The sequence below is a fragment of the Danio aesculapii genome, chromosome 1 (genome assembly GCF_903798145.1).
Source record: "Danio aesculapii chromosome 1, fDanAes4.1, whole genome shotgun sequence".
NCBI classification, from domain to species: domain Eukaryota; kingdom Metazoa; phylum Chordata; class Actinopteri; order Cypriniformes; family Danionidae; genus Danio; species Danio aesculapii.
In genome coordinates, this window is record NC_079435.1 from 53,029,513 (window position 1) to 53,054,478 (window position 24,966).

At 36.3% G+C, this 24,966-nt stretch overlaps 1 protein-coding gene across 1 annotated transcript in view; it reads right to left on the reverse strand.

The window, feature by feature from the left end:
* The window catches only part of cacna1hb (calcium channel, voltage-dependent, T type, alpha 1H subunit b), a 204,060-nt gene extending 198,645 nt beyond the window's left edge, over positions 1-5,415 (reverse strand). Inside the window, exon 1 of the mRNA XM_056453793.1 lies at positions 5,131-5,415. Within this exon, the coding sequence (XP_056309768.1) occupies positions 5,131-5,396 (266 nt within the window). The 5' untranslated portion in view covers positions 5,397-5,415. The remainder of the gene's footprint in view (positions 1-5,130) is intronic.
* Positions 5,416-24,966: the final 19,551 nt, after the last annotated feature.

Genomic DNA, 24,966 nt, shown 5'->3' on the forward strand with positions numbered 1-24,966 from the left:
GATGCAAATGCCTTGTTGATGTCAGAGGCCAGAGGAGAATGACCTGACTGGTTCGAGCTAATAGAAAGGTAACAGTAACTCAAATAACCACTCGTTACAACTGAGGTATGCTGAAGAGCATCTCTGAACACACAACACGTCCAAGCTTGAGGCAGATAGGCTACAGCAGCAGAAGACCACACCTGGTGCCACTCTTGTCAGCTAAGAACAAGAAACTGAGAATAAAATTTGCACAGGCTCACCAAAACCTGACAATAAAGGATTGGAAAAACGTTGCCTGGTCTGATGAGTCTTAATTTCTGCTGCGACATTCAGATAGTACGGTCAGAATTTGGCATCAACAACATGAACGCATGGATCCATCCTCCCTTGTATCAAAGGATAAGGCTGGTTGTGGTGGTGTACTGACGTGGGTGATATTTTCTTGGAACACTTAGGGTACATTAGTACCAACTGAGCATCGTGTCAACACCACAGCCTACCTGAATATTGTAGCTAACCATGTCCATCTCTTTATGACCACAGTGTATATCTCCTGATGGCTACTTCCACAGGATAACCTATCATGTCATAAATTGCGAATAATCTCAGATTGGTTTCTTGAACATGACAATGAGTTCACTGTGCTCAAATGGCCTCCACAGTCACCAGAACTCAATCCAATAGAGCACATTTGGCATGTGGTGGAACAGGAGATTTGCATAATGGATGTGCAGCTGACAAATCTGCAGCAACTGTGTGATGCTATCATGTCAATATGGACCAAAATTATCTTATTGAATCTAAACCATGAAGGATTAAGACAGTTCTGAAGGAAAAAGGGGGTCCAACCTGGTATTAGTAAAGTGACCAGTGAGTGTGGACCATTTCAATGTGATCATGTCATTGGCCCATGAACATTTCCTGCTTGTTATCAAACTATTTCATAAGTGTAACAAGAGGCAATTCAATCATAACTTCATGTTAAAACAGTTATCACAACAATATGTATCAATATGTGGCTCTTTTTGGATTCTTGAAAGCTGTAGAAATTAAAAATGCAAAACAGGAAAAGCGTTGGGACCATGTTTTTGTTTACATCCCTCAAAATGGTCTATAGTAACATGGCAAACAAAGCATTACTGCATGCATTTTGGAAATGTGTAAAATGCTACTCGCATAATACATGAGATGAATTGAATTGAATTGAATTGAATTGAATTGAATTGAATTGAATTGAATTGAATTGAATTGAATTAAATTTAATTTAATTTAATTGAATTGAATTGAATTTTATTTTATTTTATTTTATTTTATTTTATTTTATTTAATGAGGTAATCCGATAAGATCAGTTTTCCATCTGTTTTTTTCACACATTGAAACCTCATATCACAAGTCTTTAAGCATCATGTCAATGCTTAAATCAATAATATAGTAAACAGTGTATATATTGACAGCATATTGATTCCATTGTCTGGACAAACCCATTAGATCGTCTTGCATTAAAAATAATAGTGTGGACAATCAATACTAAAGATCCGATTTAGGTAAACAAAGAAATTAATAAAAAAAGAATGAAGATCCCTTTGACGCAAGGTAATAAATAATCACCTAGCAACCAACCAGACAGCCTAGCAACCACATAACATTACCAAAAGAAACACTTCTGTAACCACATAACCATATCCTGACATCCATTTGTTTCGATAGGAAAATGTAAATATCTAGTGTCTGTGCATTCTCAATATGACAGCAATGCTATTTCATACACACACACAGAATTGTGTCCTTCAGAGATGCTTTCCCTTCAGAAATATAAATCGACAAGTACTTTACAACCTAGGAAGTGCACAAAATCACACCCAATCACACTCTCATGTCTCATGGTTAACATCAAAGGGCATGAAAGAAGACATGAGACAGAAAAACTCACTCACTCACTCACTAGGAAGACCAGCGGTTACATAACACGGCCAAATTGCTTTGTTTCACCGCTACGAGTCAGATAATGTCACTAAAGGGACAGTGTGGCACTACTTTGGTAATTTCCGAGGCAATCCTTATGAGATATGCGGAGACCTAAATTATGAATATCATTTTTTTTCTCCAGCGTATCTCATAACTTTATACACAAGAAAGCTCCCTGGATGGAATTTATGACGCAACATGGAGAATTCGCTCGTAATTGTTTCTTCACATGCAGACCGCCTTAGCTCTCAAAGCCCCTTAAGAACTTAAGAAAATGCAATATGTGATAATTCGCATTTTTTTCACTGTACAGAAGGGAAAAACAGGTGAACAAAACTGACAAACCACGCTGCATTCAGCAATTATTCATCAGCGCGAGGCTGGCTCACGGCCACAGCGAACATCACCAAGTAAGAAGGACAACAATGAATAAGTGAGACAAAAACAAAAGCTGTTCTCCACCCTGATGAAGACAGAGATGCAGTGCACCAACTGCACAGTGTGCTTAATTGCCAGCGGTTAATTATCGTACGCTGTAAAAACAAACAATATGACTATTGCCTTAAGGGACCTAATAGGAAAATGGAAATGACTTTAAGAAGGTGTTGTATTAATTATTTAATTTAAAACTAATTACTTGATCTTTGTTTTAATTTTAATAAACATTAACGGACACATTGATTCATATACAGAATATAACAATGCAATATTTTGGTAATAAATCAAATATGATTATGCCTTGAAGATTAAGCCTCAGTTAACCAAACTTTTTTATATATATTTGTTTTATACTCTCTTTGTTGATTTATATACATATAAAGCATGTATTTTATGCTCTAAACTAAAGAATTGAACATTCAAGGGGTAGTAATTTAAAAAAATTATAACCTTTGCAATATATTTAAATTAAGATATTGTGATTATATTTATTGGTTAATTTGTTTTTATTACTTGTTTTTTTTTTACTAAGAGAATGATCAATACCAGTACAGCATTTATTCATTGAAATAAATAGTTCTACATCAGTTAATGCATTAATAAAATGCTTGTTAACATTAATCGTGATATATATATATGAAATATATTAATCGTGATAATATAAATATCGTGAATTAACATGAACTAAGAATGAACAACTTTGTTTTCATGAACTAATGTTATCAAAGATGAATAAATACTGTAATAAATATATTGTTCATTCCCTGCAGGCACAGGACGTCCACATGACGTCATTTTGAGGTTGTACCCCAACATACGCAAAAGTCGTAGAGACGTTGGATTTTGTTTGGAAATGAATATTGGGTTGACATCAGAACCCAATGTCAGGTAACGTCCAACCTAAAATCAACCAAATATGAACGTCTAATCATGTTACACCTTGACGTTGTGTGGACGTTACCACTATGACATCTATCAGATGCTGGATTTTGGTCACTTTCCAACACAACCTAAAATCAACCAAATATCAACGTAATTTGATGTCGTTATTGGATAGACATTGAGTTTTGGTCACCTGACGTCACGACCTAAATCTAACCTAATATTAATGTCTTATGATCTTGTGTGCCTGCTGGGTTGTCTGTTCATGTTAGTAAATACATTAACTAAGATTAACTAATACAACCTTACTGTAAAGGGTTGCTATAAATATGATATTTCCAGGAATTTTTATAATTAAAGACCCTTTCACACCGGGATACTTTTTGCTCGCCTTTTCCTTCAACGTTTAACGCCTCGTGGCGTAAATAAAGAGAGGCAATGTGATCGTGCATACAAACGCACAAAACGTCAGAAGTAAAAGCGTCATTTTTAAAGAAAGGCCTCATGCTCGTTTTTTTGTTTTGACGCACTGTGTCAAAACCTTCTCCACCAATCAGATTGGCACGTTTGTTTACGTGCACAGAGCTGCTGAAGTGACAGTAAACAGCACTTGGAGGCGCTCATGCGCAAAATTGTAAATACGAGCGCACATTGAAGAAGATGCCCAGAGGCGATATGATCGTGAAGCTACTTATTGCACTGGAGAACAATTATCATTTCTTCATCGCTAGAGCTGCTACTTGAACCATCCATGCTTGTTCGAATCACCAGTAATTTTAACAACAAGCGTGTCAACTTTCTCTCTTCTTCTGTGCTACAAGTGGGTGTCAGAAGCTTAAAGTTGTGTAGCGCCATCTAACGTCAAGAAGTGATTTTGCATACTCTTCTGCTCGACGCCAGTGATAATCGATTGGGTTTGAATCCGGAAAAATGTCTCGAAAAATGCTGACGATAAACGTAAACGAAAAGTGTCCCGGTGTGTACGAGCCTTAAGACTAATTACTTGAAACGATGTGTAGAATGTGTTTATAGTTATTTTAGTTTACCTTAATTAATAGATAAGTCAAAAATTTATAAACTTAACGATATTAACAATATTGTTGCTTGACTATTCAATTCAATTCAAGATTATATAGAGCTTTTCACAATAATTACTGTTCTGAAGCAGCTTGACAAAAGGTGCACAGTATTGCATTACAATCAAATTCAGAAAAGTTATTAGTTACCATAACTTTATTAATTATTAATAATTATAACTAATTAACTAGTAACTAACAGCTTTTAACAGTTGAAGTTATTATGTTTAAACAAAGTTACAGTAACCTGCAGGTATATAGTTTATAGGTGATTTCTATGTTTACATGTTCAGTGAAGTGTATTTGTGTTATTATTTATTTCTCTATGTATACACTGTTTGCAAATAATTATTCATAAATTCAATATTTGTGAATAATTGCAGCTCTGCACAAGAAGATTGGCCAGAAGATAAATGGTCGTGCTCAACTGAGCCTGTTTCTCCTTAGGTTTTTTCCTTCACTTTTGTTAATTGGTAAAGTTTTGTTTCCACTGGCTTGCTTGGTTTGGGACTTGTGGAGCTGTGCATCGATGGATTTGCTCTTCAGTGTTTGGACTTTCAGCTGTGAAAATTAAACCACACTGAACTGAACTGAACTGAACTTCAACTCTGAAAACTGGACTGACACTGTTTCAATTTACAACAACTTACTTTAATATAATAACTTATATTAAGCTTCTTTGACACATTCTACATTGTACAGCGCTATAGAAATATACATGAATTAAATTGAATATTCTTTTCTAAAGCAAATAAACCACACTAGATTAAACCTAGAAAAGGATATGGACTGCACACAAGTGCGAGGCACCAGCTCCGGGGTCTTGTGCTCTGGTGGAGCCAGAAGAAAACCACTGGCGCCAGGGTCGGGTATGGAAGCTGTGCATTCTCTTTCACCTCTGTCACGCTGCCAGTCGACTCCCAAGATGCTCCAGTGCTTCCAGTAAGACCACCGGTCGGCTCTTCACCCTCCTCAAGACTCAGGCCTTCAGTCTGAGCTGGATGAGCCCGATCCGGCCACAGGGATGCTTCTGTGTCCTCACCGGTGGTCATGATGACAAAGCGATGGGCAGCGACGTGACCCTGCTGATGGGAACGTCACTCATATACAAGTCCTCCATCCTAAGAAGATGTACTTACAGGCCTTTAGCTCTGACTGCAGTTATTCCTCTAAAAAGTCATTTACCCGCCCTCATGTTGTTCTAAACCCACCTGGTTAGTCATAGCCTATTGTGTAAATTCCCCAATGTATTAAACATACTGGCGTATTAAAATATAAGTTCCTTTAATCATAAGGTAAGCCAGAAGAACATCAATCACGCTGTCTTTTCATTACCATTAACGCCATCACTAGAATGGAGCCAAATCTGACATCTTTTCCCTGCAGCAGTTTTTTTCAAGCCAAAAGTGCTGGCAACCCCATTGTTTCAGCCAGGATTATTAGTATTACCTTCCACGCCACATATTGTAATCTGTGGAACAAACTGTACATTTTGCAAACTTGAAAGGAAATGTGAAATCTAGAATAATAAAAGAACAACTGAAGGGCAAGGAATAAAAATACTGCACACATTTTTTATGGGGGGGGGGTCTATAAATAAGCAGACATGCTTAGAGATGTATTCATTAATATTTAAACCTTGTACAGTAGGAATATCTGCTTAGGTGTATAATTGTCAATATAAGTATGCCTGTATACTTGTCTCACTAGATGAATAAACTATATTCTGAATATAAAAAACTTGAATATAAATGAATATAAAGCATTGATTCAGTTGTTTCTTAATTTTTTTTTTCATTTGCTTCATAATTACATAGAAAATAGCTAAAATTAGGGCTGCACAATATATCGTTTCAGCATCGATATCACAATGTGCACATCCGCAATAGTCACATCGCAAAGATATGCAATGTTAAGTCTGGATTATAGTTGAGCAAGAGCTACAGAATTGTATTTAATCACTGCATTTATATGATTTATGCAACAAAAAAATGGTTATTCTCACTTAAAATTTGTGTCTTTGTTTTTAGTCCAAAATAAATAGTCAAAAATAAGTTTATTTAACTTATTATTAAACTCCTAATTTGTCTTATTTCAACATAATTTTAAAACAAAACAATATTTATACTCGATCTAAGATTTTGTTTAGATATTTGGACTAGAAATGAGACAAAGCCAAGTAAAAGCATTTTTGCATTGTGATTATTTAAATTATTAAATTTCTGTAACTAAATAATGTTAGACTCCCCAGAAAACCATCAAATAGCGCTATTCAACTATCTTGTGAAATTTACATTCAACATTCTTGTGTATTTACATCGCAAAATTAATCGCAGAAAGATAAAATATTGCAATATTAGATTTTTCCAATATCGTGCAGCCCTAATTGAAATGATACATAAAGTAACACATAGTAAGAACCTATTAATTAAGCTAAATTACAGTAAATGATCTGCACAACACAGTTTTACTGTTAAACATGTTAGGTAAAATAGAACTGAACTAAACATAATGTACCCTTAAAACCCCCCAGAATGTTCCTTTGTTTGAACCATTTTATTTAAAGCACATTTAGCACTTTATATTTTAATAGTTATGGCAATTTTTTGCTATTCGTTTGATCATTTTAGTTACACTGACGGTATTTTATTAGGGTGAATAACACTGTTAACATGCTATCATTTGATTACCACATTTTACAAAGTCTGACTGGCCTCTTTCCACACATTTTCCAGAATCAAACATGTGAAAAAGCTCAAGCAGTTTGGTAAATCCACAATATATGATTCATGACTCACTGGCATATTCAGCTACTGTAAAATGTGCAGCCACCATAAAAAGACATCCCCTAACGTATACAGCATCGTCACTGCATTTTACACGGTAAAGTTCTGACAGTTTCTTGACATAAATTGCACCAAACATTCTGACAAGAGTAGTTTTCTTACCGTGTGTGAAATGACAGCGCGTTCTGGCTCATGCTCTCAACTGCGGCTCCCAATTCCACATAAAATTAGTCCCATCACGTCCCTTCTTCGAGAAAGCATCCGAGAAACAAGGATGATGCGTAAAACTCTCAGTTACACCTGGTTTCGGGAACTCCTCGTGTGGAAATACTCCTGGTAAAAAGCGCGAGGGTCAGAGCAGCGGGTTTTGGCTCAATCGCCTCTGATGCCTGAAGTTTCTACTGGACGCGTGACGCGCGCTCGGTGTCGCGAGGAAAACTCCTGTGCGCGCGCTCGATCTCTCTCTCTCTCTCTCTCTCTCTCTCTCTCTCTCTCTCTCTCTCTCTCTCTCTCTCTCTCTCTCTCTCTCCAAGTCAAATGAGCTTTATTGGCATGACTTGTCAAGTATTACCAAAGCATTGCACGTTACATAAACAATGAATAAAATAGTATAACGATTATATAATGCATATACATACATAATTCTCTCCCATATGCCTTAATTATGAGATATAAAACTAGTTTTAATTATCTGGAAATTGATAAAATACACAGAGATAAACTGTCACTAGGGTGAAACCTTTTCAAAACACGTTTGTACTGTACAGGTGGACATTAGTACCTTTAGGGTACACTTTTGTATCTTTAAGGTTCCCTTTACCTTTAAGGTTTCCTTTAATACATTTAATGTTCACTTTTGCACCTTAAAGATACTATGAGGTACACATTTGTACTTTTTAGGTATTATTATGTACCTTTAAGGACCTGTTAACAACAACAAAAATGTACCTTTTAAAAAGGTACGCCCAGTGACAGATGTTGAACCTTTATTTCTGAGAGTGTATGTTGATCTAATGTTGTTGTAATGTTCACACTGCAGTAGTGAATAAGAAAAAACAATATAAAAAAAATCACCCACTAACATGATTATTTAATAAACACTAATATCCATCCATGCATTTTCCTTCGGTTTAGTCCTTTTATTCATCAGAGGTTGCCACAGCGAAATAAACCACCAACTTATCCAGGATATGTTTTACACAGCAGATGCTCTTCCAGCAGTCATTCACATACAAACAGTACACTACGGCCATTTTAGTTTATTCAGTCCACCTATTGCGCATGTCTTTGCACTGTGGGGGAAACCGGAGCGCCCAGAGGAAACCCACTCCAACACCAGGAGAACATGAAAATTCCATACAGAAATGCCAACTGACCTAGCCAGGACTCGAACCAGCGACCTTCTTGTTGTGAGGCGACAGTGCTACCCACTGAGCCACTGTGTTGCCCACATAAACACTAATATGTTTGTTAAAAAGGAAATGAAAGAAAAAAAGAATATTCATTCATTCATTTTCTCTTCGGCTTAGTCCCTTTATTAATCTGGGGTCGCCACAGCGGAATGAACCACTAACTTATCCAGCACGTTTTACGGAGCAGATTCCCTTCCAACCGCAATCCATCTCTGGGGAAAAATAATAATAATTAGAAATAAAATTTAAATAGCATAAAATATATTCCTTCAATTATATTTCTGACTTTTGTCTACTGGCCAACTCTCTGTGTTTATGACAGGATAACACATATTACACCGCTGTTGATACTGGACTGGAATTCTTTTTTATATGTAACTTTAAGGTACTATGAAGTACTTTTGTGTTATTTTAAGGTATTAATATGTACCTTAAAGGACCTGTTAGGATTAAAAATGTACCTTTTAAAAAGGTACACTGCAAAAAAAATGCTTTTCTTGCTTAGATTTTTTGTCTTCTTTCTAGTCCAAATATCTACAAATTCTTAGATCAAGAAGCATTTTCTAGACAAGCAAAGCATATTGTTTTGTTTTCTAAAATAAAATGCTAATATTAAGTGATTGTTTCCTTAAAACAAGCAAAATAATCTGCCAATGGGGTAAGCAAAATAATCTTGTTTTTTCTTTTGATTTAAGATTATTTTGCTTAACCCATTGGCATATTATTTTGCTTGTTTTAAGGAAAAACTCACTTAATTTTGGCATGTTGTTTCTTAAAACAAGACAATATATTTTGCTTGTTTTGAAAACTCTTCTTGTTTCAAGAATTTTTGGATATTTGGACTAGAAACAAGACAAAAAATCTAAGTAAGAAACTCATTTTTTGAGTGTACACTCTCAGAAATAAAGGTACGCGAGTTGTCACTGTGGTGGTACCTTTTCAAAAGGTACAAATTTGTGCCTAAAAGGTCCATATTAATACCTCAAGGGTACATATTAGTACCTAAAAAGTACAAATGTGTTCCTCTTAAATTTTTTAGGTACTAATATATCCTTTTGAGGTACCAATATGAACCATTAAAGTACAAATGTGAACCTTTGAAAAAGTACCACCCCAGTGACAGCTCGCGTACCTTTATTTCTGAGAGTATGAACACAGTGATAGATTTTAAACCTCTATTTCTGAGAGCATACACTGAAAAAAGTATGTATGCAAAATTGTTTCAAACTATTTCTGTGTTGAATTTAAACAAACAAATTAAATTGTGTAATGATCAACTTAAATTGTTTGTTTAAATTCAGCATAAATAAATAGTTTACAACCACTTAACTAAAAAAATCAGTAAATTCAAGGATTCATCTTTGAATCTTTTTTTGTATGTTGATCTAATGTTGTGGTAATGTTCACAGTGGAGTATTGAACATCTCTCTCTCTCTCTCTCTCTCTCTCTCGCTCTCTCTCTCTCTCTCTCTCTCTCTCTCTCTCTCTCTCTCTCTCTCTCTCTCTCACGGTTCAGAACAACGTGTGTGCTCGTCCACAGAAAACACAATATATTTCCTTGGGAAGAAAGAGAGATGCAGAGGACAGGCATTCCCCCAGGAACAGATCCAGATTCTGGCAAAACATTTCCAGCTTCTTTCACACAGTCCCTCGACGGCATAAATTTGCCTTAAAGATCAGATTTATGTTATTTTGAGGGCATAGATCCACTAGTCTGTGTGTCTTTATTCAGTATTAGGCGACCTCCAGAGATGGTCGTCTGTGATCCTCCTGCTGCTCTTAATGAGCTCATCTCTGAGGACTTTTTGTTCACTTTCACCTTTGACCTTTCAACGACTGAACTTTGAGTACTTTAAAATACATTTTCAGCCAGTGTCGGGTCTTCATTATACAGGCTATTATTCTTCGTTTCATTCTTCTGCTGTGAAAGGAAACAACACACATAACAACAACATAGCGACGTACTGTATATTTGCCTGGGTAACTAAAGTAGGACATACAACAGATAATTACAAACGTTACACAAACTACTTTTTCTAAATAAGGAGATCTGTATTTGTGTCTATAATTCAATTCAATTCATCTTTATTTCTATAGCGCTTTTACAAAGTAGATTGTGTGGTAAAAAAGAATAATAAATAATTTGTAGCAAATTGAAACAATGTCAGTCCAGTTTTTAGAGTTGAAGTTCAGTTCAGTTCAGTGTGGTTTATTTTCACTGTTCAAAGTCCAAACTCTAAAGAGCAAATCCATCGATCTCCACTAGTCCCAAACCAAGTAAGCCAGTGGAAACAGTGGCGAGGAACAAAACTTCACCAACTGACGAAAGTGAAGGAATAAAAACCTTGAGAGAACCAGATTCAGTTGAGCATGAGCATTTCTCCTCTGGCCAAACTTTTTGTGTAAAGCTGCAGTCTAGGTGCTGGAGGCTGGAGAACGCTGGACATCCATCGTGGAGGTCTATAATGATTGTAATAAACTACATACAGTATATTACGTTATATATTAAAATGTTATATTAAAACTGTTTGACCATAGTAGCCAATATAAAAGTTATTTCAAAAATTATTTTACAAAATCAATTACAAAATTAACATCTACCTTACTGAAGGTAACATGCACTTTTACTGGAAACATTCTGTCATTAAGCATGAATAATTATGAGGGATTCCTTGCATGAATACATGTATGCCAAACACATTGTTGTGTTTGCGTCAAGTAATATTATTTACAGTACACAAACATACCGTATTACACAACATTTTAGATTTTAATAAGATTTAAATATTTTTGCTCACAAATAGTTAAAACCTTGTAGTTTAAAAAAATAAATAAATTTATGGCTGTTAATTATAATTTTTCATATGTCATCAAATATTTTCCCCTAAAAATATGCTTAACATTAAATGTTTTGGTATATAATTCATTTTGTATATAATATACACATTCTATAGCTACACTTACATGTATTTACATTTAATGGGTGTCTTCATGGAAATTGTTGTTAAAAAATATTTTTTTGTTTCTGCACCTCTAATCACAATAAAATATTTTTATTTCCTGCATCAGGACCAAACTGCACACCTTACATTGCTATTCTACTTTTGGGTATTCGAATAATATCTTTTCAGTGTCTTTGATATCATGTCTCGTTTTAAATATCACCAAGAGAGGAAGAAAATAGTGTTATTTATGTTCTTGAATAATAGTATTATTATTGAATTGAGCTTATTTTCACCTGTATCTTCTTTTATTTTAACTTTACTTTTCAGAAATGTCTTCATTTGGAAAAAAAAAGATTAAAAATGTAGAATTATTTCATATTGTAATGCTGTGTGTGCACTCTCAGAAATAAAGGTACACTGTAAAAAAAAATCCTGGTTACCTTAAATTCTTAAGCTGAATCAAATTAACCCTACAAGTCCATTGAACTTATATTATGTTAAACTGACTTAAAACAGCTTGTGAAATTTAATAAAATAAGTTAGAACATGAATTACAATGACCTAAAAACATATGTTTTCAGTACTAATTGATTGTATAATTTTTAGAGTGTACGCGAGTTGTCTCTGGGGTGGTACCTTTTCAAAAGATACAAATTTGTGCCTAAAAGGTCCATATTAATACCTCAAGGGTAAATATTAGTACCTAAAAAGTACAAAAGTGTTCCTCTTAAATTTTCTAGCTACTAAAATATACTTTTGAGGTACCAATATGGACCCTTTAAGTACAAATATGTACCTTTTGAAAAGGTACCATGCACCCCAGTGACAGCTCGCGTACCTTTATTTCTGAGAGTGTGGGCAACTGTAACTAATATGACCTAGCAAAACTATTTCAATAATCTTAACGGCTAGCAGGGTACTAGCATTTACGACGTGTAACTTTATATTTATCAGCACATAGCAAGAAGAATCCTTGTGTCCTATACATCACATGACTGTCTCTGATGTGAGCAATCTGGTAGAATAGGCATGAGACAACACTGTCAGTAAACCTTTTTACTCTGATCTCAGAACACGAACAACCCTTTACAGGACCGTATCATCAGGGTGCTTCCTTTACACACCACCCTCATAGATTGTGATGGCCAATATTTTATAAACGCAGGAAATATTAGGCTTAAACCACAGAAGCAAACTCAAACGTAAATAACCCATATATTTAACTAATATAACACATACAATAACTCTAAACCATTTCCCATGATGCATCTGGCTATAGTGCTCTGTGACAGGATATTACCATATATACAGTTAAAGTCAGAATTATTAGCCCCCCTTTGATTTTTCTTTTCTTCTTTTTTAAATATTTCCCAAATGATGTTTAACAGAGCAAGGAAATTTTCACAGTATGTATGATATTATTTCTTCTGGGGAAAATCTTTTTGTTTTATTTCGGCTACAATAAAAGCAGTTTTTTATTTTTTAAAATCTATTTTAAGGTCAATATTATTATCCCCTGTGAGCTAATTTTTTTTCGACTGTCTACAGAATAAACCATCGTTATACAATAACTTGCCTAATTACCCTAACCTGCCTAGTTAACCTAATTAACCTAGTTAAGCCTTCAAATGTTACTTAAGCTGTATAGAAGTGTCTTGAAAAATATCTAGTAAAATATTATTTACTGTCATCATGGCAAAGAAAAAAAAAAATCAGTTATTGGAAATGAATTAATAAAACTATTATGTAAAAAAAATGTGTTGAAAAAATCTTCTCTCCGTTAAACAGATTTTGGGGAAAAAAATAAACAGGGGGCTAATAAATCTGACTTCAACTGTCAATATATATATATATATATATTTAAATGCAAAGCATTTTGCAAGGATAACTATTAAGGTATGTTATTCACAACAACTGAAAAATACGATGGGCTTAGTAAACATGTTTATTCGAGTATCTGATTCTTCGCCAGACATATGATATGTGCATTAGTTTTGTGACCCAGGTTAGGTTGCCATAGCAACCACTGTGATGACACCACAACAAGATGCATTCAGTGTTTCCCTGATTTGTGTGCACAATATTTCAGAGGAAAAAACTCCTGCAGTGAAGACAGAGTTAAAGCGAAGTTGATCTCCAGCTGTAATTACTCACATCACCTAAATCAGCTAATGAAGCTCTTCAGGATGGAGACTCTCCAGAAAACAGGATCTGATAAGAATGACAAACCCTTATGCTTTACAGTGTAAAGGGGGTTAATGGTAAGTGATACTCTTGAAATGATTGTGGAGATGAAGCGCTCAGACTAATGATGCATGTAAGCATCTATTACAGCGAGAGTGTGCTTTGTGCTGGCTTTGAGAGAGTTAGAGCTGTGGAGAGCAGTGGTTATAGATTTAAACAGGTTACAGGCCTCTAGCGCTCCACTCTCACTGCTGCAGAGCCGGAAAACTGCAACATGGGCAATAAACCATTACACACACACACACACACACACGCACCTTACCTGCATACTTAGGTCTTAGAATTGATTTGGCTTTTCTTGCTTTTTTAATGAAGCTAAAAAAAGACTAATTAAATCCTAACCCAAACAAATACTAATAGTAATAATAATAATAATAATAATAATAATAATAATAATAATAATAATAATAATAATAATTCATTCATTTGATTTCTTTTCAGCTTAGTCCCTTTAGTAATCAGTGGTCGCCACAGCAAAATGAATCACCAACTTATCCAGCATATGTTTTACGCAGCGAATGCCCTTCCAGCTGCAACCCATCACCGGGAATCATCCAAACACACTCATTCACACAAATACATTACAGTCAATTTAGATTACCCAATTCACTTATAAATCCACCTTTAAATTTTTAAAATCATAATAGTATAATAATAATCAATAGTATAATATAATTTTATGCAAATTAATTTTAGAATGTGCATGCACATTTGATAATACAATATAAAAGTTATAATTGTCTAGCATTTTATTTTATCATATATGCAAAAAATCAATAAAACATGCTGCTAAATATATACATTAGTAGATGTAATATTTGTACTAATTTTTATTTTATTTGTAAATCAATATTTTCTGTATTTAATATTATTAATTCATTCATTCATTTTCTTTTCGTCTCAGTCCCTTTATTAACCTGGCGTCGCCACAGTGATGAACCGCCAACTTAGGGGCCGATCACACCGAACACGCTTTTTGCGTTGAGAGGGACTTTTTTGAATGATTAACTAATAGCTGGGAGCGTTTTGCGCACTGCTTATGCACCCTGTGTGCCTCGCGTTTTAACCACCTGCTGCGCCTTGCATTTTTGCCCTTGCGCGTCGTGCAGTCGCAGTTGAAAATAAGTCAACTCTGAGTGGACAAAGTGCACTACGTCAGTCGTGTGCATATCTGCCAACACTCCTGTTTTTCCCGGGAGTCTCCCGTATTTCAGACCCCTCTCCCGTATTGTTCTGTCTACCGGAAAACTCCCGGAATTTACTGCAGAAGTTACTGCAGAAACTCCCCTTCTCCATGATGGATGTCCAGCATTCTCCAGCCACCGGTCCCTAGACTGCAGCTCTGCTCAAGAAGTTTGGCCAGAGGAGAAATAGTCGTGCTCATCTGATCCTGGTATCTCTCAGGGTCTTTTTTTCTTTCACTTTCGTCAATTGGTGAAGTCTGTTCCTCACCACTGTCGCCACAGGCTTGCTTGGTTTGTGACTTGTGGAGCTGCGCATCGATGGATTTGCTCTTTAGTGTTTGGACTTTCAGCAGTGAAAATTAAACCACACTGAACTGAACTTCAACTCTGAAAACTGGACTGACACAGTTTCAATTTACTACAACTTCTATGTAAAGCTGCTTTGACACAATCTACATTGTAAAAGCGCTATAGAAATAATTGAATTGAACTTTAATTGTAAGAGTGTGTCTAATGGTTAAATACTGGAGGGAAGGCTTGCATTGTGGGTTTAGCATGAGGGCTGTGTGATGGATTGAGGACAGAGCAGAAATCAATGTGATCAGTCAGCGGAGTAAATGAAGGGAAACAACACCTCAGGTGACGTGGTGCGCTTCATCCACTGCAGAGCTTCTTCTTTCCTTCTTCAGTCAGTCAGCAGCACATGAGGGAGAAGGTCAACCAAGGTAGCGTGACCAGCTCTGACTGCTTAATACATGCAAATCCAGTAACATGATGTACAAGATGCCACTTACAATGAATAGGGCTTGGAAATGTAAAGTCAAAGTCTCTTTTGGGTCACGTTACTTTAGGCTATAATGTTCCCCAAAACAAACCAATAAGACTCTTAGCTCAATAGACTGGGTTTATAGATTGGGTTTAGGTGGGTAGAATAAGGGGTGTAGAATAAGATCATGCTTTATAAGTACTAAACAGTTTATATTATAATAGATAATTAATATGAGGCTGCACGGTGGCGCAGTGGGTAGCACGTTTGCCTCACAGCAAGAAGGTCGCTGGTTCGAGCTTCGACTGGGTCAGTTGGTGTTTCTGTGTGGAGTTTGCATGTTCTCCGCATGTTGGCGTGGGTTTCTTCCGGGTGCTCCGGTTTCCCCACAGTCCAAAGACATGCGCTATAGGTGAATTGGGTAAGCTAAATTGTCTGTAGTGTATGTGTGTGAATGAGTGTGAATGGGTGTTTCCCAGTGGTGGGTTGCAGCTGGTAGGGCATCCGTTGCATAAAATTATGCTGGATAAGTTGGCGGTTAATTCCGCTGTGGCGACCCCAGATGAATAAAGGGACTAAGCCGAAAAGAAAATGAATGAATGAACGAATAATACATTTGAATTTAATCTGCCTGATGTCACGAGAAAACATACGTATTTTATGTTTCTTCAGTTTAGTGGCTAATTCATGCTAATTTGAGTTCAGTACAAAAATGTCTGATTTTAAAAAGAAGGCGTGGCACCCAACCCACCCCTAAACCCAACCTTCATTGGGTTGATGAGCAAATCGTACTACATTGTACGAATTAGATCGTACAAATTCATACGAATTAGTCACTAACTCAAAAAGTAACCAATTGTCGTGAGATTACGTTGAATCTAATAATGGGGATTGTAACTTAAAACTAAAGTGTAAACCTCTATTGCTTATTTTTGCTAATTTTGCTTCCTATTTTCATTAGTGGCAGTGAAATCAAACGCAGAACTCGTAAGGGTTACTTTTCAATATATTTACAATTCTGTGAAACTGAACATTGTATATAGAAATAGTATTAAATGCAATGTTTTACTTTATTGTTTCAAATGACCTTTCGGAAATTAAAATGTTGAACTTCACTAAAACAGACTTTTAATATCTTTTAATTATGGTGGCTTGAGAAAGCAACATACTGTTATACTACATAAATTTATTCTTCTTCTTCCGTCGTCGTCTTCTTCTTCTTAGATTATTTTAAGATCGCATCTCCTCCTAGACCAGGGGTAGGGAACTTATGGCTTTGACCAAAAATATGTGGCTCTCCAGCTGTCTCTCTTCAATAATATTTCAAAATTTCGAAATTAGTTTGCTAATAAAAATACAATTACAATTCCCTTAATATTGTATTTTCTACAGCAAAATGAATAAGAACTCGGTTTGCAAGGACGTTTCAACCAATGCGCATATGTGCTGCTGTGGTATAACGTAACAACAATAAAGGGCAAGTTATATTTCTTACATTTCTGAGGTACATTTCTATGGTAACTTATATTTCTACGGTAACCTTAATCTTACTAAATTCAAACATTCATGAGTGGCGAAGGCAAAAAGAAAAAAAATATGTAAATTGTCCTTTCTTAATACATTGGGATGCGTCATACTTGTTTATTTTTGAGTTGTGCATGGACAAAAATAAAGGTTTTGTTTATAAATAAATTAAGGTTTTGTTATATACAAACACCCCATATGGCTCTTTAAAAAACTCCTGTCCTAGACCATTAATACTACAACCACCAATCTAACTCAAAATAACTTCTATATCTTTTCCAACTGATCTGACTTACGGTTTCATCACTGATGACCTTTCAACTTACTAGCCACACCCTAGCAACCACTTACGGCACCCTAGCAACTGTCCCATAGGCTACGATTGTAAAAATTGCCATTGACTTTACATTGGACATACTAACAACATACCAATTTATACTAGAAACATACTAACAAACATACTAATCATACTAGCAACATGCTAATTCATGCTATAAACATACTAGCAACATGCTGATTCATACTAAATTTATACTAAAAACATGCTAGCAACATGCTAATATATACTAGAACCATGGTAACTTATGTTAACAACTGCCTAGCAACCACTCAGAACACTTTAGCAACTGCCTAGCAACGTCTTAACAACCAGTCAAAAAACCCTAGCAATGTCTTGACAAACGTCTAGAAACCACTCAGAACACCCTAGCAACCACCTAGCAAAACCTTAGCAACCACTCAGAACATTCTAGCAATGCCTTAGAACACCCCAATAACCCACCTAGCAATACCTTAGCAACCACTCTAAACACCTTTGTCATTTATTTTGATCAACTTTGAATGAATGATTATTGGTAAGAATAAAACCAATTATGACTGGAGTAATATTTTCATTTGAAACTACATACAATAAGACAGCAGTTATTTAATTTTTTTTATAAATATTTTAAAATTATTATTTTTTTACATTTAATAAATGTTGCTTTGATAAACAGAATAAAAAATAATAAAAAAAAACACGAAAAAAAAAATCTGACCCCAAACTTTTGACCGGTAGTGTGTATACAATTGAGGGTAAAAAATTGCCCTCCTGTGAAATATTATTTCTTTTTCAAATATTTCTCAAGTGATATTTAATGGAACAAATTTTCACAGTATTTTCGATAATATTTTTTCATCTGGTGAAAGTCTTATTTGTTTTATTTAGGCTATATTTTACATTTTTAAAAACCGTTTTAAGGTCAATATTATTAGCCCTCTTAAGCCAGTTATAAAATAGCTTGCCTAATTACCCAAACCTAATTAACCCAATTAAATCTTTAAATCGCACTTTACACAAAATACTAGTATATTGAAAAAATCTAGTATTACTGTCATCATGGCAAAGACAAAATAAATCAGTTATTAGAAATTAGTTATCAAAAATATTATGTTTAGAAAGGCTCTGTTAAACAGATTTTGGGAAGAAAATATGAAAGATTTACAATTTAACAGGAGGGCTAATACTTCTGACTTCAACTATATATATATATATATATATATATATATATATATATATATAGGTACAGACAGACTAAACTGTTCTCTATATAAGAGACATGTGAATCTGACTTTAAATTAATTGGAAACTAATTTGTAGCTCATTTGTGGAAAGTGCCAGGTAATGATGAAATAGCTGGCAGTTACATTCTGTGCATAAATTAGCATAATTTACTTTCCCTTTACGTGTGAATAATTCAGCTCAACTAAAATCCGCTAAACTAGTGGTCTACTGATTAATGGCTCCCTTTGTAGTAACATCTCAAGCTCATTATAATTAAACCTGGAGTGAAGACACTAGAATGCCAGTCACAGCGAACATCCGGTGATTATTGTTTCCTTGGATTTACTAACCGAATACTTTTTGATTAACACTAGAACACATTCAATATTCTGAGTCGAAGTGTGTGTGTATATATACTCACCGGCCACTTTATTAGGTACACCTGTCCAACTGCTCGTTAACACAAATTTCTAATCAGCCAATCACAGGGCAGCAACTCAATGCATTTAGGCATGCAGACATGGTCAGGACGATCTGCTGCAGTTCAAACTGAGCATCAGAATGGGGCAGAAAGGAGATTTAAGTGACTTTGAACGTGGCATGGTTGTTGGTGCCAGACAGGCTGGTCTGAGTATTTCAGAAACTGCTGATCTACTGGGAATTTCACGCACAACCACTCCTGTCAGCTAAGAACAGGAAATTCACACAGGCTCACCAAAATTGGACAATAGAAGATTGGAAAAACCCTGCCTGGTCAGATGGGTCAAAATTTGGCGTCAACAACATGAAAGCATGAATCCATCCTGACTTGTATCAATGGTTCAGGCTGGTGTTGGTGGTGTAATGGTGTGGGGGATACTCTCTTGGCACACTTTGGGCCCATTAGTACCAATTGAGCATTGTGTCAACACCACAGCCTACGTGAGTATTGTTGCTGACCATGTCCATCCCTTTATGACCACAGTGGACCCAACTTCCAGTAGGATAACACTTCATGTCATAAAGCACGAATCATCTCAGACTGGTTTCTTGAACATGACAATGAGTTCACTGTATTCAAATGGCCTACACAGTAACCAGAGCTCAATCCAACAGAGCACCTTTGGGATGTGGTGGAACGGGAGATTCGCATCAAGGATATGCAGCTGCCAAATCTGCAGGAACTGCATGATGCTGTCATGTCAATATGGACCAAAATCTCTAAGGAATATTTCCAGTATCTTGTTGAATCTGTGCCATGAAGTATTAAGGCAGTTCTGAATGTAAAAGGGGTCCAACGCGGTACTAGTAGGGTGTACCTAATAAAGTGGCCGGTGAGTGTTTTTCATTTATTACTGGTGTTCAGATCTTTTGATCATAATTTAATGACCAGCATTTGTTTGAATGAATTCTGATGTAGCATTATACATTTTGATTAATACAGATCATCACTGTAAAATCAAAGTAATTTTAGTTTTTTAATTGTTGTTACCTTTGCTAAGGTTAATACAGACTTGTAAAGCTTTAGACAAAGAAAAACTCAAATCTTACCGAACCTTTCATACTTTATCTGTAGTTTGTCTTCATTGATATTACACAATTCAAAAGCATAATAATGCAAACTGTAAATACACTTCAACAAGGCACAGCAGGTACAATCATGTGCAAATAGTGTATCTAGTTACTTTATGCATGTGATATATATACACGCACATTCATATTCAAAGCCTCATCTGCCAAAAGGACAGTAAATGAAAGTCAAGTTGCTTAGCAACCTTTGGCCTTGATGAGAGGAAACTATAGTCACCACTAAATGATCAGAGGTACACACAGACACACACGCACGCACACAGACAACATTGAGTTTTCATGTTTAATGAGGACTCCCCATAGACGATGTTTTTATACTGTATATTAGTTCCTATTATCCAAATCCCACCTCTTAACAACAGAGGAAACCAAAAAATGTCCCCATAAGGTCAAAAATGAATGGTAGTGCTTTACTTGTGGTGACATTTGGTCCCCACAAAGTGAAGAATACCAGGTGCACACACGCACGCACGCAGGCACGCACACACGCACGCACACGCACATACACACGCACACACGCACATCCACACGCACACACACACACACACACACACACACTTAAACACACACTTAAACACACACAAACACACACAAGCACACGCACACACACATACACACACATGCATGCTCACACACAAACAGACTCAAGGACACAAACGCACGCACACACACAAATACGGATACACATGCGCATGCACACACACACACACACATAGGCACACACAAACACGCACAAACACTGGCATGCACACACAAACAGACTCTAAGACACACAAACATGCACACACACTCAAACACACACACACACACACACACACACATACACACAAACAAACTCAAAGGTACACAAACACGCACACACATACACAAATACACACACACAAACACAAACCCACACACACTACACATGGAGGGCAGCACATTTAAACAGCAGGTGATATTGGTTAGATGAATTAAGAGTTTGTTAACCTTCATTTATCAGTGAGAGATTAATGAGGACAGAGGAAGCTCTGCCGTAGGTAGAGGAAGCTGATAAGAGAGTTTTACGGCAAACACAAGAGTGTGTTCTGCACTGCCGAATCAGCGACTTCCATTGTTTTAACACAGACAGCAAAGGGGAGATGGCCCAAAGAGATATATATCATACAGTACACTCCCTAATACACATGCAAACACCTCCCCTAGTGTGAACATCCATAAAGCTGCATGGACACTCTATATATTGTGTAAATTCGGACACCAGTATCAAAGCGTGTGTTCAGGTAAAGCTGACGAAGTTTACACTGAATGACAAGTCAATTACTCTCATTTCTGCTGACCTGGCATCTCATAAATGGTGTTTTATTAAAAGCACTTAACACATCCATCTGTTGGCTGGCTGATAATATATATAGGAAAAGAGCTGTTTATGATAACATCAAATGTCAGTACGGACCAGGAAGGAGAAATCCATTAGAAAACATTGACATCAGAAGCTTCTGGGAGAATATATTAACCCAGGTATATTATTGATAAGTAGCCCTGCATACATTTCTGGAGAGCTCCAAATACGTCCCAGGAGCTGTTTTTTTTTGCAGTTTTTGTTTACGTGAATCCACTAGAGGCCGCTGTGTACAATTTTCCAGTTCCCAAATTTCTCTCGCAAGTGCCATTCACGCCTGTTCTTCTTGTGTAAATCCACCAGAGGCCGCTGTCAACTGACTGAATGACCGACCAATATCCCCACCCACCACGTTCTCTAAACCTAACCAACAGTGTTGTCAAAAGCACAGATTGACCAGCACACACCGCACACTGCCTTCCCTAAGCCCAACCAACAGTGTTTTCAATATCCCCGATTGACCCGCCCATCACCTTCCCTAAACCCAACCGACAGTGTTTTCAAAAGCACTGTTCTGCCTGTTTTAAGAAAAAAATAGTCAAAATAAAGTGAGTTTTTTCTTAAAACAAGCAAAATAATCTGCAATTGGAGTAAGCAAAATAATCTTGTTTTTCCTTTTGACATAATAAGATTATTTTGCTTACTCCAATGGCAGATTATTTTGCTTGTTTTAAGAAAAAACTATTTTTTTTTCTTAAAACAGTCTGCAGTGGGTAGCATGATCACCTCACAGAAAGAAGGTCGCTGGTTTGAGCCCCGGCTGGCTCAGTTGGCATTTCTGTGTGAAGTTTGCATGTTCTCCCCGTGTTGGGATGGGTTTCCTCCGGGGTGCTCCCCCACAAGTCCAAACACATGCGCTATAGGTGAATTAAATAAACTAAATTGTCAGTACTCTAAGTGTGTAAATGCAAGAGTGTATGAATGTTTTCCAGTGTTGGGTTGCGGCTGGAAGGGCATCCGCTGCATAAAACATATGCTGGATAAGTTGGCGGTTCATTCCGCTGTGGCGACCACAGATTAATAAAGGGACTAAGCTGAAAATAAAATGAAAATGAATTTCTTAAAACAAGACCATATGTTTTGCTTGCTATGAATTTGCACATTCAGACTTGATTACAGGACAAACAAGAAATATCTAAGGGTTAAATCAACAGGAGAAGTTGGATAATGCCATAAAAAATAAACCTTCATGCTGATCAGATGAGTAAACCTCAGTGGATTTTGAGTCTCGTTTTCATTGCAGTACTGCCACCCAGAGGTCACCTCTATAAATGCTCTTCTCTAACACCGAATCTGAATGTACTTTCTAGTCTGTGGTGTCACTATATAAAGGATACATAAAATATGTTTGTGACTTGTTTTTGACAGATGTGTCAGAAGGGGGAGTTCATGCCGAGTTTGGTGTCAAACTGTAGCTTCTGTCATTTCTGGAATCTCACTCTCATCCTGTAGCAAACCAACACAGATAAATACAACACAGGGATAAATAATCAACAAAGGGATAAATAGTCCCTTATTTATCAGGGGTTGCCACAGAGGAATGAACCACCAACTATTCCGGCATATGTGAAAGACTTTTTACTTAATTACCAAATACTTGTTTGCTTCAAATCAAAGTTTATAATGTTGTGATTCATTTCATAGTTAATTGGTTTGGTTTATGGCTTAAAATGATTTAAAGAGGACCTATTATGCCCCATTTTTCAAGATATAAAATAAGTCTGATGTTCCTAGAGTGTGTATGGGAAGTTTCAGATCAAAACATCCCACAAATAATGTTTTATATGTCTTTAAAACTGCCCCTTTTAGGTTTTAATCCTAATTGTGCTATTTTGGTGACTGTCACATTAAATTAAAATGAGATTGTGCTCTTTTCTAAAGAGGGCGGGGCTACAAATGCCAATGTGTCAGTATAGTGGCAGATTCAAAAACAAGACTAAAGTCCTATGCTATTGAGGGAGAAATGTCACTAATGGGAAGGGCTTTGCCCCTCTAATGACATGTACAAAGGAAGAATGTCAACCAAAGTGTTTCTGCAGACTTTTTTACCATTTGTTACTGGTCATATACACAGACTGTTGCCAAACAACTAAGTTAAACCCCTTGTGTTTTTTGCATAATGGGTGATTTTTGCATAATAGGTCGTGGTAATCAGGTAATGCAGTAAATGTAAAATATAATATATGCAGCATCTTCAACATACATGAGCATTGCTGTAGGGTGGCACAGCTCTCCATCTTCATGATTAATGTCCAGGCAGAAGCTGTGCAGCAGGAGACCGAAACATGTGACGAAAGTGCACACGGTCAGACCAAACTTCACCAGGAAACACAACATAAACAACTGCAATGTCTATAGAAAAACACACACACAGTATACTAATGCGATATTCTGCACACTCAATTCAAGAGTTCACACTTAACTGATGATTGATTATAAAGTGTGTTTGGCACATTTTTGGATGTGGGAGGAAACTGGGGAACCCGGGGGAAACCCACGCGAGCACAGGGAGAAAGTGTAAACTCTGCACAGAAATGTCGGCTGGCTTGGTAAGGACTAGAGCAGGTGAAGTTCTTGCTGTTAGGCAGTAGTGCTAACCACTGGGCCACCGTGTCTCCCATCTAGGAAAGGAGGAGTAGGGGTGGAATATGGTTATATGGAATATACAGGGTATTTATAGTGGCTTAGGAATCGTCTGACTGGTGAATCATAAATTGGATAATGCGGGACTAGCCGCAAGCAATCATAAGCACGTGATTCTCTCGAAATTAGTTTATAAATAAACTTCACTTAGTTTAAATTTTATCAAAACAGTTTATGGATAATTAATGAGATAATGGGATAATTAACCCAAATCTGTCACCATTTACTCACACTCTACCTTTATAGTCTTTGCACTCTACTTATTCCAAATCCACTTGTGTTTCTTCCGTCTATCGGCCATGAACTAAGAAATTTTCAAGATTGACGATGACTTCCATGGTATATTTTGTTCCTGCTATGAATGTCAATGGCTTCTGGTTTCCAACATTCTTCACAGTATCTTCTTTTGTGTTCAAAAAGAGGACATTTTCGTTTTGGGGTGAACTATCCCTTTAAATCAGAAGATGATGATCTTTTGGGAAAATTATGCAATGATCTGAAAACACATCACTTTCACTTTTATTTATTTTATTTTTACCTTTTTTGGAAGGAATCTGGGATTTTTCCCAGTAGGAACTTTCATGATTGAATTGTCAGATGGTTTTCCCAGAAGAGACACGCTGGA